This window comes from Ahaetulla prasina, chromosome 2 (genome assembly GCF_028640845.1).
Source record: "Ahaetulla prasina isolate Xishuangbanna chromosome 2, ASM2864084v1, whole genome shotgun sequence".
NCBI lineage: Eukaryota > Metazoa > Chordata > Lepidosauria > Squamata > Colubridae > Ahaetulla > Ahaetulla prasina.
This window is the reverse complement of record NC_080540.1, coordinates 75,724,128-75,741,777: the sequence shown is the minus strand read 5'-3', so window position 1 is coordinate 75,741,777 and position 17,650 is coordinate 75,724,128. Positions and strand designations below refer to the sequence as shown.

General features: G+C 35.4%; 1 protein-coding gene across 1 annotated transcript in view; it reads left to right on the top strand.

Moving 5' to 3' along the window:
- The first annotated feature begins 1,832 nt into the window (after positions 1 to 1,832).
- Positions 1,833 to 17,650, top strand: part of DOCK3 (dedicator of cytokinesis 3) — a 167,453-nt gene continuing 151,635 nt past the window's right edge. The window contains exons 1-5 of the mRNA XM_058167839.1: positions 1,833 to 1,836; positions 3,283 to 3,366; positions 7,090 to 7,130; positions 9,737 to 9,792; positions 10,585 to 10,681. Of these exons, the coding sequence (XP_058023822.1) occupies positions 1,833 to 1,836; positions 3,283 to 3,366; positions 7,090 to 7,130; positions 9,737 to 9,792; positions 10,585 to 10,681 (282 nt within the window). The remainder of the gene's footprint in view (positions 1,837 to 3,282; positions 3,367 to 7,089; positions 7,131 to 9,736; positions 9,793 to 10,584; positions 10,682 to 17,650) is intronic.

Here is a 17,650-nt window from a genome sequence, read left to right as displayed (position 1 = left end):
TAAAGTGATAACCAGCACATTATGCAATTTAAAAGCACATAAGTTTAATAAATAATAATAATAATAATAATAACAATAATAATAATAATAATAATAATAATAATAATAATAATAATAATTATTATTATTGTGTGTGTGTGTGTGTGTGTGTGTGTTACACAAAATGACAGTATACATAGCAAACGAGATAACTATGCTGGATTTCGTATCACAGATCACTAGTCGAACACTTCCCAAGCGCTTAGGACTGCATGATGTATCGGTGAATTATGCGAGCAGATCCCAGTAAGGTGGCTTTCTACAGCTGACCAATGGTGATCTTGTCAGCACCAATTGTTTTTAAGTGCTTGCCTAGGTCTTTAGGCACAGCCCGCAGTGTGCCAAGTACCACTGGAACCACCTGCAGTGGTTTATGCCAGAGTCTCTGCAATTCAGTTCTCAAATCTTGATATCTGGTGACTTTTTCAAGTTGTTTCTCTTCGATTCTGCTTTCATCAGGTATAGCAATGTCGACTATCCACACTTTTTTCTTTTCCACAATCGTGATATCCGGGGTATTGTGTTCCAAAACTTTATCAGTCTGTATTCGGAAATCCCACAGTAGTTTTGTATGCTCATTTTCAATCACTTTTTCAGGCTTATGATCCCACCAGTTCTTTGCTACAGGCAAATGGTAGTTATGACACAAGTTCCAGTGGACCATCTGAGCAACTGTGTTGTGACGTTGTTTGTAGTCAGTCTGAGCTATTGTCTTACAACAGCTCAGTATGTGATCAATGGTTCTCGATGTCGGGGGAAACGGTGGTCAGGATTGGGGAAATCCTCTGGCTTGCCGTAGGACTGAGTCTGCCAAGATTTCTTGAGCCCCGCCTTCTGGTCTGTTCCCCAGCTTTCGACTCGGTCCTTGCCAGGACCAGATGTGTCGTTGCGTTCTTCCATAGGACATCTAATTGCTTTAATTTTTATTTTTTTCCCTTTCTTTTAATTAGTTTTTAATTTGACACTACCAGCGTAAGGAATGCTGAAGGCCGGTTTCTTCTTAATATTTTTTAATTTTATTTTCTATCTTTACGCTATCTCTATCTACCGGCACATTCCTGGGTCAGCGACCACGGGCTAGTCCCCGACGCGCGCCAGAAGGCTGGCCGTGAATTTCGGCACAGCGGAAAAGAGCGATTGTATCTTTTTACTGTCAGCAACCGCCGAGGCGTTGGAGGCTTCCGCGCCAAAGACTCTCGTCTTTTAAATCCGCTTCTTTGCAGAGTCTGCATTTGGGATCATCAGCAGATTTTTCTGTTCTGGATTTGATTAATTTGTTCTAATGGCTTGTTCTTGGGCCGCAAGAATTAGGGCTTCTGTTTCTTTCTTCAATGTTCCGTTGGTCAGAACCATAACCAGGTCTTTTCCTTATCTACTTTTCCTTGGATCTTTTCAAGGAACTGTCCATGCAGTGCTTTGTTACACCAGCTGTCAGCTCAAGCTTGCATCGCTGTTTTCCTATATTGATACTTGGTTTGCTGTACTTTTAGCAGCTTCCTCTTGTTAACCTTCATCAAAGCTGGTTCAACACTGTCTTTCACATAATCTGCCAGAGCATGTTTCTCTTCTTCGACTGTCTGCTTCACTTGCAAAAGTCCTCTGCTGCCTACCTTTCTGGGCAAATATAGCCTGTCAACGTCACATAGTGTATGGTATATACACATAGTATATGTGTATATATATACACATAGTATATATGCGCATAGTGTATGGTCATCAGTTTTCTTGTTTTCCTATCCAGACTGTCCAGCTCTGCTTGTGTTCAGTTTACAATTCCAGCAGTATATCTGATAATGGGTATGGCTCAGCTGTTTATAGCCTTGATGGTGTTACCACCATTCAGTTTACTTTTTAGAAGTTTCCTGACCCTTTGCATGTATTCTTTGCTGACCACATTTTTCACTTGCCCATGCTTGACATTGTCCAGCTGCAGTATGCTCAGGTATTTGTAGGCTTCGGGTTGGTTGCACTTGATGATTTGTCCATTGGGCATTTCAATTCCATCACTTTCTACGATCTTCCCTTTCTTCAGTGCCACTGTGGCGCATTTGTCCAGGCCGAACTCCATGCTGATGTCAGTGCTGAAAACTCGGACTGTATTGGTCGATGACTGGATTTCAATTTTTAATTTTCTGTATAGCTTCAGGTCATCCATGTACAGTAGGTGGGAGATTTTCTGTGAATTTTTAGCAGGTTAGTTTTCTGTAAAATTGTTGACAGGGGGATCATAGCAATGATGAACAGCAGAGGTGACAAAGAATCACCCTGGAAAATCCCTCTTTTGATGTTGACCAGTCCTTAGTTTTCATTTCCAATAAACAGTTCCGTTTTCCAGTGCTTCATCGCATTTGCAATGAAATTACCAATGCATTTGCATATTCTAATGACGTCCAGGCACTTGATGATCCAACTATGCGGTAGTGAATCAAATGCTTTCTTGTAGTAATTAATTAATAAGTAAATAATAAATAAATAAATAATTATTATTTATTATTATTATTATTTATAATTTAACAAAATTCACTGGCTTAAACTAATATAATGTGAAATATGGTAATAAAGCAAAAAATGTAGCTGTCTTTGATTACTAAAATGTATTAAAAGTGAAATGGTTAAAAAAATGTCAGAATATGAATATACAAATGCATTGAATTCTAGAATAGATGAACATTCATTTTCTATGAATATTGTTCACATATAATGCAAACATATTTGTTTACTTTTTCAGACTAATTCTAATTTGAGTCCAAGTGCAAAAATTGCTTTTTACTAGCTTAATTATTCTTACATTTTTATTTGCTTTCTTTGAATTAGTTTATATTAAATTAGGCTACTATTATACTATTTGTGTGTGTGTGTGTGTGTGTGTGTGTGTGTGTGTGTGTGTGTGTGTGTGTGTGTGTAATATTAAAAAGCATTTTAGTTCCTGTTAACTATTTTGTTATTGATATAACATTATTTTGGTCTGTTTTGTAAGGGTTGGGAGATTAACATGATTGTATTATATTAATCAGCATTGAATTATGGAGGATGCTATGTCTATCTGTGTTAATCTTTTTTTAAGATTCTTTTTTGATGTTGTGTTTCTTTTTCTTTTTTAATATTTTGGCATTTTATATTAACTTTTTTGAATAAACTAAATATTATAAAAATATTTTAATATGAATGTTGTTTCTGTTTTATGAAATCAAATATTAACGTACTGTTTAACATCTAATCTTTTAACATATTGTGTGTCCCTAGTTATATGCAGCTTCCAAGGACATGTGCAGCAAGGCTTAGTTCTAGAACTAGGAGAAACTGTTCAGATCTTGGAAAAATGTGAAGGTATGATATATTGAAAATATTTTTTCTGGGGTTTATTAACTGCCCCATATACTTATTTTGCCTTTTCTCTTTATTCAGATAGTAATAATAATCTGTGATCATAATGGTATCTTGTGGGTATACTTCTGTAGACAATGCTACACTAAAAACACTGGAATATAAATTTTATATCCCCTTCCCCTGTTTCCATTCACTTGTCTTCATTTGTCTTGTAAAGAAAAGATGAATAAAATGGGAGAGATAAATTTCTGTAATTACTGAAATCATTGTTTTTTATTAGGCATTGGGAAGCCAACCATGTTGAAATTGTCTATGCATTCCCTAAAAGGAGTGCATTTTGTATTTTGCAAACCTATGTTTCAATAAATCATTTGAGAACCATGATTATTCAAATGCTTTGTAAATCTAATCTGACCCACTTTCTATAAGAACGATTGAAGCATTATTAGTAATCCTGTCAGAAAGGGGTCAGCATATTTATTAACCATCTGTCTAGAAATATTGGAACTTCATTTCTGGGAGGATAAGGGTGGCTTGTGATGATTTTATAACAATAAAGAATATATTTAGATTTCTTAATGAGTTGCATTCTAATACATAGTCCATATTATTTAATAGCAGTGGCTAATTTCAAACTTTCTTGAAAATATTGTAACTACAACAAAATTTATAATAAATAAAATTGTCAACATATAACACTACAGGTAGTCTTCAAGATATGACTACTGTTGACCCTGCCTATTATGGTCACATAACTCAGCAGTCATTAGATGAAACATGTCACCTAATGAACCTTCCATCCCTGCTCTACCCAATGAAATATAAAACAAACATGCAGATTGTTAAGTGGAAGGTGTAAGTGGAAGCCTAGTACAGGCACAGATCCATCTGCCCTGGCCCTCCCAAGGCCTCCCCAAAATGTCCCATGCTCTACTTCCCACACTATGGGTCCCAAAAAATCTTTCCCACTCGCACCAGCTCCTCCAGTCCTTAGGCTTAATTCCCAGCCACCCTTCTCCTCATTTATCTTTTAAAGGTCTTCCAGAGAACTGGAATGACTTTCATTTTTGTGTGATCACCATTTTATCCTGTCACAAAATGGTGGTTGCATTTGGGTCGCTGCCATGTGACCCAAGGATAAACTGCTTCATTTTGCTACCTTAACAAGGCCTGCAGCATCTTCTATAGTACTGTGCAGACCTCTGTAAGGCAGCAAAACAAAGCAGTTTGTCTAATGGCTACCATTTTGTTCCCATCCACAAATGGTTGGGACAAAATGGTGGCCACATTTAGGTTGCTGCTGCACAGCTTCATTTTGCTGTCTTACAGAGGTCTGCATAGTGCTGCAGAAGCTTTCTGCAGCAGTCAGAAGTTTCTGCATCACTGTGTAGACTTTCTACTGTAAGGAAGCAAAACGAAGTAATTTTTCTGGCAACCATCAAATGGGTGGACAAAATGGAGGTTGCATTGGAAACATACAGCCTGCTCTTCTTCCACATGAGGTCTGGAGAGTTCCAGAAGGTAAGTGATATGTGATGAGTGTGTGAGGAGGAGACCCAAGCACTGCAGTGTGCTGGCAAAGTGGATGGGGTGAGAGACAGGAGGGTGCTGCAGCAACCCTGTGGTAGGTCGTAACAGCGAACGATCGCAGGCCTGTTGCAGCTGTCATAACTTTGAAATGAGGTTATATGTGGCTTTTGGGAGGTCTGCCATAATTCTGAATGTTCATTGAATGGCTTGCCATACTTTCAGGATTACCTGTATAATGAAACGGTTATAACAGTATGTTAGATTATAAGTAAAGGGTTAAATGTCCATATTGTATATGACAAACCAAGAGCATGTAGGTGGCTTTTTATCTCAAGTATTTCAAAGTCTACTATTTTCTTTTCAGGTGGGTAAATAGCTTTAATATTCCACGTAGTAACTAAGGACTTGTGTTTTTTTCCTACGAAGTGATTTTGTGCCATCAAATTGGTGTTGACTCTTAGCAACTACACAGATCAGTTTGATATGTACTTGAGAAAAATCTTAGCTGTGAATTCAGAGTATGAATTTCAAACTAGCTTAGGATTTGGTATTAATGGTGTTTATGCTGTGGCTAGATCAAAATCTTTGGGATGACTAGTTGCTGATATTGCCATATAGGAAAAGAAAACCAAGCTGAAAAAAGAATTACAGTAGGAACATGGAATGTAAGAACTATGACACTCTGAAACATAGTGAAAGATGAAATGGCATTAACATCTTAGTCATCAGTGAATTAAGATGGATTGGGATTGAACATATTCATTCAGAAGATCATACTATTTATGACTCAGGACAAAAAAGGGATGGAATGGTGTTGCATTTACAGTTACGAATGTTATAGCAAGAATAATGCTTGGCTATATAGTGCAGTCAATGAATCAGTAATACTGATTAGACTTCATGGACAATTATGACAGCCATTCAAGTTTGTGCTCCAACTACTGATGCAAAAGAGGCAGTTGATGATTTTATCATCATTATTTATAATCAGGTTAATTAGAAATTGACAGAAAGTACAAGTTTACAATGCTTGTGATTGGGGCAACTTTTCCAAAGTTGGAAAATTAAAATTAAAAGAAGAAAGCATAGTTGGATTGTATGGTTTAAGAAACCGAAATGAAGTAGGAGATTGATTTAATTTTTGCTACTCCAATGATTTCTTGATATTCTAATTAAAAATTTTTTATCAGTGACTTGGAGTTAGTGAAAATTGGTAAATTCCTAACATTTACCAATTTTGCAAATGATACAGAGCTCAGAAGGATTCAAATGGTTTAAAATGGAAATTGAAGATTAAAAACATGTAGGCAGACTTGAGCAATGGCCCAAAATGAATAGGATCAATTTAATAGGGAAAATTTCTTATCTGAATTTGGATAAGAAAAACAAAAGAGAAAATGACCTTGTAGTATAATAACAATAGTATAGATAATGGAAAGAAATCGTTTTAATCTACTCTCTCCTGATCAAACTGGGCTTCATAAATCAATAAGGAAAGTGACAAATTGGAGCAATTCAAGGCAAGACTATAAAAATGGTGAGAATTCTGGAAACTAAATCCTATCAAAAACAGAAAATATGTGTTAAATTTGCAAAAGAGATAGCTATGTGGAATAAAATAAGAGTCTTCAAATTGCCATTCAGGATTGTTATACAGGAAAGAGAATGCAGAGGGTAGAACCAAAAACACTGAGCTAAAACTATAAGGAAGTACGTTTGGGCTAAATGTCAGAACAACTTCCTGAGAGTACAAATTGTCAGCCAGTGGATCTGGCTGTCATATATTTTCATTGGAGAAGATTTTCAAACTGAGGCGGGATATCGTTTGTTATACAGGTACTTTAAGATCTGAGGATCTCACTGAGATCCTTCAGTGAGCAGAACGTGTCCTAACTCTGTGATTCTATAAAATAATAGGTGGGAGATATTCCTATTAACATTCGTATTTCATTAAAAAGAGAAATTCAGACAACACCATGTAGTAATTGATTTTTTAAATTTCCATTTGACTATTCTGAGAGCAGAATCATTAGATGATCACTTATCAACTAAAAACTGGGACGCAGAGCTCTGATTAGGCATATTGCCAAAATATCATATGAACCTCTCACAATTAATGAAAATAACACGATTTGTAAATGTTAACACGTTTTAATAATATATTTTAATATAATTGAATTTATTTTATTTTAGGTTGGTACAGAGGAATTTCAATAAAGAGACCTAACATAAAGGTATGTTTAGATGCTGTTTTAACAAAAACAGTATTGAGTTTAATGCAACCTTTCAAATAATCTTACAAAGCCACTGGTAAATGTTGACTTGAACTAATAAAACAGTCTTCTGTATTGTCTATAATTGAGTTATAATAAAAATCTCTTATAAAAGGGCAGTCAATCATGAAAATTGAAATAGTCAATGAAGTTGACTAGGAGCCCTAGTCCTAATGTGTGGCATATGCAACATTCATTGCTAATGGTAAATATATTACCAGTCAGTTTTGGTATGCTTTTACTAGCATGACAAAGCACAACCGAATGCTGGTTTTACCCAAAGCACTTTACTTTAGTAACTATTTTGTGAGCCAAAATATGAGAAATATGTACACCATACAGTAGTCCTTGACTTGTGACTGCTTAACAACAGTTCTAAAATTACAATGGCCTCAGAAAAATTGACTTACAACCCAACCTCAAAATTACAATTATTGCACTACTTCCATGATCACATGATCACATTTCGGGTGCTTGGCAATTGTTTTCAATTTACAATGGTTTTTGATCACGTGATCGGAATTTGCAACTTTACGAGGCCCCTGTTTCTGACAAGCTAGATTCACTTACCGGCCACTTGATTCACCTAATAATCAGGGTAAAAATGGTTGTAAAATTAGGTCTTGTCACATGATGATTCATTTATATCCGTATTGCTTAGTGACTGAAATTCTGGTTCCAATTATGGTTGTAAATCAAGGATTATTTTTATTTATTTATTTATTTATCACAACAGTATATATAAGTATAAGCATGAAATAACTATACGATATATAAGCATATATATAAGCATAAGCATGAAATAACTATACGAATTGGATATAATCAAAGGGAACATTAGGACAGAAACGGTAGGCAAATCTTAAAGCCTTTTTTGCGATGTAGTTGCAGTAGTTATGTTATCTATAATTGTAACGTTCTGGATTCAGAAAAGTGGTAAGACTTGCATGCAATTGAGAAAAAATCAATTTCAATCAATCAGATATTCTAATTTATCAGAACTTACCAAACTATTAACTATTAACTTAAATACGGTTGCTATACTGCACCTGTACCTTGATGAACGTATCTTTTCTTTTATGTACACTGAGAGCATATGCACCAAGACAAATTCCTTGTGTGTCCAATCACACTTGGCCAATAAATTCTATTCTATTTATAAAAACCTTACAAATGTATCACATTTCATTTTGGGGAAATGCAAATTACAAGAAAAACAAAAGAAGTAATGAAACCTCAAAACTTAGACACAATAGATTTAAAAAAAGAAAAGGGATTATAAAACTAGTTTCACCAAATGGGCTGATAAATACTGAATTCTGCTGCCCATCAATTGAAGCGTTCATTTAATACTTTATTTTTTATTTATTTATTTATTTATTTATTTATTTATCACAACAGTATATATAAGTATAAGCATGAAATAACTATCGATATATAAGCATATATAAGCATAAGCATGAAATAACTATACGAATTGGATATAATCAAAGGGAACATTAGGACAGAAACGGTAGGCAAATCTTAAAGCCTTTTTTGCGATGTAGTTGCAGTAGTTATGTTATCTATAATTGTAACGTTCTGGATTCAGAAAAGTGGTAAGACTTGCATGCAATTGAGAAAAAATCAATTTCAATCAATCAGATATTCTAATTTATCAGAACTTACCAAACTATTAACTATTAACTTAAATACGGTTGCTATACTGCACCTGTACCTTGATGAACGTATCTTTTCTTTTATGTACACTGAGAGCATATGCACCAAGACAAATTCCTTGTGTGTCCAATCACACTTGGCCAATAAATTCTATTCTATTTATAAAAACCTTACAAATGTATCACATTTCATTTTGGGGAAATGCAAATTACAAGAAAACAAAAGAAGTAATGAAACCTCAAAACTTAGACACAATAGATTTAAAAAAAGAAAAGGGATTATAAAACTAGTTTCACCAAATGGGCTGATAAATACTGAATTCTGCTGCCCATCAATTGAAGCGTTCATTTAATACTTTATTTTTTATTTTATTTTATTTATTTTATTTGTCAAACACAACAGTATATATAAGTATAAGCATGAAATAACCATACGAATTGGATACAATCAAAGGGAACATTAGGACAGGAACAGTAGGCACGCTGGTGCTCTTATGCACGCCCCTTACAGACCTCTTAGGAATGGGATGAGGTCAACAGTAGATAGTCTTTGGTTAAAGTTTTGGGGATTTTGGGAAGAGACCACAGAGTCAGGTAGTGCATTCCAGGCATTAACAACTCTGTTACTGAAGTCGTATTTTCTACAATCAAGATTGGAGTGGTTCACTTTAAGTTTAAATCTATTGTGTGCTCATGTATTGTTGTGATTGAAGCTGAAGTAGTCTTCAACAGGAAGGACATTGTAGCAGATGATTTTATGAGTTATAGTCAGGTCATGCCAAAGGTGGCAGAGTTCTAAATTTTCTAGACCCAGAATTTACTTAACTTTATTGTCATTGCACCTCGTATAACGAAATTAAATGCTATCATCTTGTTAAAATAAATATAATTTATAAATTTTTCTTGCAGGGAATCTTTCCTGTAAATTACATTCATTTGAAAAAGGCACTTGTCAGTAACAGAGGGTGAGTATGCATTTCAATTATTAAGGAATTGCTATATCTGACAAATAGATAGGAATTAATTAACATTATTTAATATATTGTTAATTTAAAATGCTTTTGCTTGTAATGTTTAATGCAATTATTTAAAACTCAAACACTTTTATTCTATAATACTATAAGTATGATAGCAAATAATTCCCAACCCCCAAATTACATCCAATTCCTTTCCTAATATTTTTGCTAAATATGAGGAACATAGTTTAAAAAGAACTTTCTTAAGGATCACTGATTAGTCCCTATTCGTAAGAATGATACCTTGTCAGGAAATTTGACAGGCTGTTTTTATTTGCAGCTATGTGATACCTGTAAGACTAAGATAACCAATGCCTTACTGGGTCATTGTTTTAGAGATATTTCTTTGTCAGATATCTTTATCTGCAAGATAACTAGAAAGAGTTGAGTCTGAAACGTTTTCTCAAATTACATTTCTGTTTTAGATTCAGATTTCATTTATCTCATTGTAGCCTTGGTTGTTGCTCTTCCTCTTTTTCTTAAGGTTATTCTTACATCCCATTACACAATTCTAGTAAAAAGATAGAACTAAAATTGTCATAAAATAATATTTTGTACAACAAAACTATACATATAAGGCAGAAGATTATTTGAGAATGGAACATTCCACTATAGGAAGCAGGTGTTATATATTGGGGGATGTTCATTATATATCAATGAATACATAAGGGAAGATGGAAGTAAATGATTCTGCAGTCCTTCTTTTTATGACATTTTCACTGGTGTTTATACATTTTACAGGCAGTATGAAACAGTTGTTCCACTTGAAGATTCTGTTATTACTGAAGTTACAGCAACTCTCCAGGAATGGGCTATCCTCTGGAAGCAGTTATATGTGGTATGTAAATAAAGCATGAAGCTCACAGAGGTATAATAGTTAATATAGTGTGACTGAAGAATGGTGATAATAAGTATGGTACTTAGAGACCATCTGACACATTTCAAAGACTAGTTCCTGAGAATCCAACTTGAATAGATTCACTATTATGTTTGATTCCCTGAATGGTTTAAGAAAACAAAACAGGATTCTTGCATAAATACATGACTCTGTGATGATTTTTTTTTGATATGGGAAAGGTTATTATTTAAATGATTAGTAATACAGTAAGGTATTAACAATCAATAGTCCATTGTAACTTTCCATTGCACTTTATTTTATAATTATAGCTAAGATAGGTCAATGAGTCTCAATGTTTTACTTAAGGATGAACATTGTCTAGCACACTTATTAGAGTAGATTATTTCCAGATTATAGGTAGTCCTCAATTTACAACCACAATTGAGCCCAAAATTTCTGTTCCTAAGTGAGACATTTGTTAAATGAGTTTTCCACCATTTTACGATGTAGTTAAGTGAATCACTATAGTTGTTAAGTTAATAACACGTTGTTAAGTAAATCTGGCTTCCCCATTGACTTTGCTTGTTAGAAGGTTGCAAAAGGTGACCTTGCGACACTCATAAATATGAGTCAGTTGCCAAGCATCTGAATTTTGATCATGTGTTCATGAGGATGCTGCAACAGTTGTGAGTGTGGTCATAAGTCACTTTTTTCAATGCTGTTGTAACTTTGAATGGTCACTCAATGAACTATTGTAATGTAATGAACTTTCCACTTATGACTGTATGACTATAACTTGTTGCTGGCAATCCTTATGATTTACATTGATATATTGATCATCAATTGTGTTGTAAATGTTGTACCTTGATGAACGTACCTTTTCTTTTATGTACACTGAGAGCATATGCACCAAGACAAATTCCTTGTGTGTCCAATCACACTTGGCCAATAAAAAATTCTAGTCTATTCTATTCTATTCTAAATTGAGGACTGCCTGTATAATAATGTAAACAAAATGTAGGAGTAGGTAAAAGATTTGCTGAACTTATATTTTCTCAGGCTATAGAAGGCAAAACGTCTTATAATATGCCAGCCAAGCTGGGGTATAGAAAAATCCAAATCAAACTTTACAAATCAAAATAGCCCAAATGTACAATATATGATATATTAATAAATACTTGTTTATGGACATAAATGAAAAGAGAGATAAAACCAAAAGTAAATAATTAACACAGGTAGTCTTTGTTTAGCAACCACAACTGAGACTAGCAATTCATTCACTTAATGATATAGTCACTAATTGGAAAATAATGTGACCACAACTGGCGTATGATTTTACTTCATCTTCCCTTTTTATCCATTTCTCTGGAATGCTCACCCTAGCACAGGGATAATTAGAAAGAAGGGAATTAATATTTGTATTTACATTCAACGGAGAGGAAGGGTTTACAAGACAGTAACAGGCACACAATGGAGAATACACATTGTGTGAGCAGCAGCTGTTTTCCTAGTCCAGTCACCCACCACTCCAAACCCCAGCTGCTTGGAGGCAAACAAAAGCTGAAGGTGTGAAAATGATTAAAGTCTTGTCAATTACAGCAGCAGCTGCAAGATGGCTAATGAAAGTCACAGAGCTGTGCTTATTAACTTGCAGTTAGTATCTTCTGTAGAAGCACTGTGCTGTGGAGAAAAGCAGCACAGGAAGAAAATACTTGTTTAAATAATCTCTTCACTCTGCAAGGGGGGCGTTGGAAAAATTGGTCAAGCACAATACAGTTATTAATTTCTGTTTTGTGATTTGATACACATCATTTTCAATCAACCAATCAGAATAGAGCTTGGAGGGACCTTGGAGGGTTTCTAGTCCAATCACCTGCTGAAGCAGGAGACCCTATACCATTTCAGATAGGTGGTTGTCCAGTCTTTTCCTAAAACCTCCAGTGATGAAGCATTTATACCTTCTGAAGGCAAGCTGTTCCACTGGTTAATTGTCCTCACAGTTAAGAAGTTTCTCTAATTCAGTGAGTTATTTTTGATTTTTATTATTATAATAGTAAAGAAGAAGAAAATATTAAATAGTGATAATACAGTGAAAAAGTTGAATATATATAACAATTAAATGAACTACTATAACATAAAAATGAACAAAAAGAAATTATAAATATAATTAATTAATTTAAATATATAGCAACACAATGCTTCATATTCTCATAATGCATAGAATTTTTCAAGAATAATTATCAAATATATGTCCTAGATCTATTCCTTAAAAACAGGAAAGCAACTTTCTTTCCAATCTTGTAATATTATTCTCATTCTAGCCCAAGGTGGATAAAGCTAGAGTTCTTTTTAAGATACCAAATTTTAGGAATATAATTCAGCAGCCTGTTGAGATGCTTTCCAAAATCACATTATCATATGATCTGAAAGCAAAAATAAGCTGTAACAGCTGTAACAAGATCAAATCATGTTGTCAAGCTTCCAAGTAAAATGTCTCATGAAATAAAACCCAAGGCATCCATTTTCCATTAAAGTTTATTAATTAGGAACATATCAAATTGGCAACGACTTCGTGTAATTCAGTCTCTGACCCGGATCTGGAATTATACCAAATAAAAAGCAAAAGACAGAAACATCCCTCCTGAGTCACAATCTCAAATCAATTCTCAAGCCATCAGTCCAATGATTCCAAACTCCACCTTCCTCCAGCTGAAGGCATCTTCTCTGTACCTAGACATAACATTCCCCCTTTATCTCTATAACCACTTTCTCAACAGTTAGAGAGTGGCAAGCCTGAAGTAGTACTAAATTTCTGTACTAGCAAACCTAAAAGCTAAGAAAAGAATAGCCAATAAAAAATGGATACACATACTGTATTTTTCAGACTATAAGACGCTCTAGACTATAAGATGCACCTAGCTTTTGGGGAGGAAAACAAAGGGGGAGGAAATCTGCCTCTGCCTCCCAGCATCCATACGGTATTCATCTGGTCTGTTTGGCACGGTCCATCTGCCGCTGTCGCCTGTTTGCCCTAGCCCATTTGGTGTGACATGTTCACCATTTCCCATTTGCCACGGCCCATTTCCTGCAGCGACGGCCCATTCACCGTGGCCCATTCACTGCCGTCGCCCATTCACCATGGCCCCTTTGCCACCATGGCCCATTTGCTGCCATGGCCTATATGCCGCCGCCGCCCATTCTAGAACAGCTGATTGGCACCGCACCGCACCCCTCACATTTCCACCCATTTTTTTGAGGGGGGAAGTGTGTCTTACATTCCGAAAAATATGGTATGTCATCTTCAGGGTTGACAGGCTACCTCCCTTCAAGCAAAAAGAACTTTCTGCAAATAAATAACCATAATAGATTAGTTATCGTATTTTTCAGTGTATAAGATACATCCCCCGCCCAAAAAAAAAGTGGGTGGAAATGTCTGTGCATTTTATAGAGCAAATGTTGCCAAAGCCCCACCTACCCACTAGCCCCCACCCTTCGGCCTCTGCCTCCTGTCAATTTGCTTCCTTGAAACAAAGAGCAAACACCCTGGTCAGCTTCAGCACAGCCTGATTTAGCACGAGCAGCTGATTGGCGGTTGGATCTGCCTCCCGAAATATCACCTATCAGCTGTTCCAGGCTGTGGGGACCGCTATTGCCACCTCCACGCATCCCATTTTTGGCCTCCATGCCCCCCATTTTTGGCCCATTCCAGGTGGTGGGGATAGGCAGTGGTGGCGATCCCCGCAGCCTGGAACAGCTAATCGGTGGTATTCTGGTAGGCTGATCCAGTGGCCAATTAGCTGCTCCTGCTAAATCAGGCTGTGCTGAAGCTGACCAGGCTGTTCACTGTTTGCTGCAAGAAGGCAAATTGCTGGGAGGCAGAGGCACAGGCAGTTTTTTTTCTTGTTTTCCTCCCAAAAAGCTAGGGTTGTCTTATAGTCCAGAGCGTCTTATAGTCCCCAAAATACGGTAAATTCTAAACTTTCCTGCCACCTCCAGGAACCCTTTTTGGTTTATGAGGATTCCACTCATGAAAACGTTTTATCAACCTGTCAGCAATTACTTTCCCGCTTTTTACCCATGTTGCTTCTGAAATAGGGTATCCTTTCCAATGTATTAAATATTGTAATTGACCCCTATAGATTCTGGAATCTAAAATTCGTTTAAGCTCGTAATACTCATGACCAGCAATTAGTAAATGTTTTGGTGGAGCCTGATCTACTGTCCTGATAGAGGAACTGACAGCAGGCTTTAAAAAGCTGTTATGGATGAGATAAAGTAACAACCAGGTCATCTGCAAACGCTCTTAATTTATAATCTTGATTTTTAATTCTAATTCCTTTTATTCAATCTAAACCACGTATATTATTCAATAATATTTCCAAAGTTAAAATGAATAATAATGGTGACAAAGGACATCCTTGTCTAGTCCCTTTCTCAATCTTAAAAGATTCTGTTAATCCACCATTTTGCTGTTTGCTTTATATATATAGCCTTAATTGCTTGAATAAAATAATCCCCAAATTGCATTTTTTCTATTACTTTAAATAAAAACTGCCAATCCAATCTATCGAAAGCTTTTTCCGCATCCAAAAAAAAGAGTGCTGCTGAGACCTGGCTGTTTCTTTCCAAATATTCAAGTAAATTTACAATTTGTCTCATATTATATCTCATCTGCCTCCTCTTGATAAATCCTGTTTGATCATTGTGTATTATTTGAGTCATCAGTGGCCTCAATCTATTCGCTAATATCGTAGCAAATATCTTATAATCAGTATTTAAAAGCGATATTGGCCTATAATTCTCTGGTTTAACACCATCTCGATCTTCTTTAGGTATTAATGAAATAAAAGCTGTCCTCCATGAGGGAGGGACTTCTCCTCCTATTTGTATTCTATTAAATAACTCCTTAAGTGGTTCAATCATGTCATTTTGTAAATTTTTATAATAAGTAGTTGTCAAGCCATCTGTACCTGGTGCTTTATTCGCTTTAAGCTGCTTAATTGCAAACACTATTTCCTCTGAAGTAATTAATTGGTTCAATTCTTCCCTTTGATCTACTGTAATTTCTAAGATACCTTGGTCTTGTAAATATCTATCTATATCTTTATCATTAATCACATCTCTAGCATATAACTTAGTATAAAATTCTAAAAAAGCTTTTTTAATCAAATTTTGCTGATATACTTCCTTACCTCTATATTCTATTTTATCAATTATATGTTGTTTCTGTTTCTTCCTTAATAAATATGCTAACCATCTTCCAGGTTTATTAGCATTATTAAACAAATTATGCTTTGCATATTGTAAATCAGTTGCCACCTGATCTGCCATCAACATATTAAATTGACCTCTTAATATATTTATTGACTCTTTTATTTTACTATCTCCTGGATTACATACCAATAACTGCTCCTTCCTTTTAATTTCCTCTTCTAATTCCTTTCGCTTTTTCTGCAATCTATTTCTATATTTATTATTCATATCCAATAAAATTCCCCTCATATAAGCCTTGCTAACGTCCCAAACTATCTCTATAGGTGTCCCCTTATCCATATTCAAAGAAAAAAATTCCTTCATTTGGGTTTTAGATTCATTTACATTTTGTTCATATTTAAACAAATTTTCATTCATCCTCCACGACCTCCTGGCCTCCTTTTCCTGATCAAGTTTGATACAAACCGGACTATAATCAGACAAAGTTCTGGAACAAATTTTAGTCTTTTTCACTTTGAAAAACAAATCATTAGTAATTAAAATAAAATCGATCCTAGAAAATGATTTATGTCTGTCAGAAAAGAAAGTAAAATCTCTCTCTTCCTCATTACGTTCTCGCCATACATCTCTCAATTCTAAATCTTCCATCAAATCAAAGAAGGCCTTTGGCAATTTAACACGACTGCAAATATTTCTGAGACTTCTTTTATCTTTCTGAATATCCATCACTCCATTCCAAACACCCATTAGTATATGAGTTTTATAGTCCCCAAATGTTATTCTTTTGTGTAAAAACTTACAAAACTTCTCTTCTTGTTGATTTGGTGCATACACTCCTATTAAAAGTATCTTTCTCCCCTCCACTAAAAGTTCAATGGCAATATATCTTCCTTGACCAGCAATTAGTAAAGGTTTCGGTGGAGCCTGATCTACTGTCCTGATAGAGGAATTGACAGCAGGCTTTAAAAAGCTGTTGTGGAAAACCGGATGCACTTTCCCTAACAGACAAGGGAGTTTAAGTTTCACCGTTACTGGGTTCATTATCTTAATAATTTCAAAAGGACCTAAGAACTTTGGTCGTAACTTCCTAGAAGGCCACTGGAATTTCAAATATTTTATCCCCCACTTTAAATTGTGGTTACTGGAAGCAATGTTTGTCAGCTTTATAAATTTTCACAGCTTCTGCTAAAGCACGCTTAGTATTTTCCCATGAATCTGTCAAAGCATCCATCCATTCATTTACTGACATGGATGAGGGGGTTTCTTTAGGTAACTCCGGCATAGGGACAAATTCCAACCCAGTGCTAATTTGAAACCAAATTAAACCTGTGCCACTGTGCACTGCATTGTTGTAAGCTACTTCAGCAAATGGTAACAAATCTGCCCAATGTGACTGTTGGTAATTTAGGTAGCATCTCAAATATTTCCCAATCATTGCATTCATACGTTCTGCTACTCCATTCATTCTTGGATGAAACCCAGAACTTAACCCCTGGGATGACTCAATTACCTTTATAAATTCCTGCCAGAATTTAGCCATGAATCGGACCCCCTGTCAGATATAATCCTGCGGGGAACCCCATGTAATCGGTAGATGTGTTTAATAAACAGTCCGGCTAATTTCTTCACTGAGGAGAGACCATTGCATACTATGAAATAGGCTTGTTTGAAGAATAAGTCAATCACGGTCCAAATGACCGTGTTCCCACCACTTTCCAAAAGTTCTACTATAAAGTCAATCCCTATCTCTTCCCA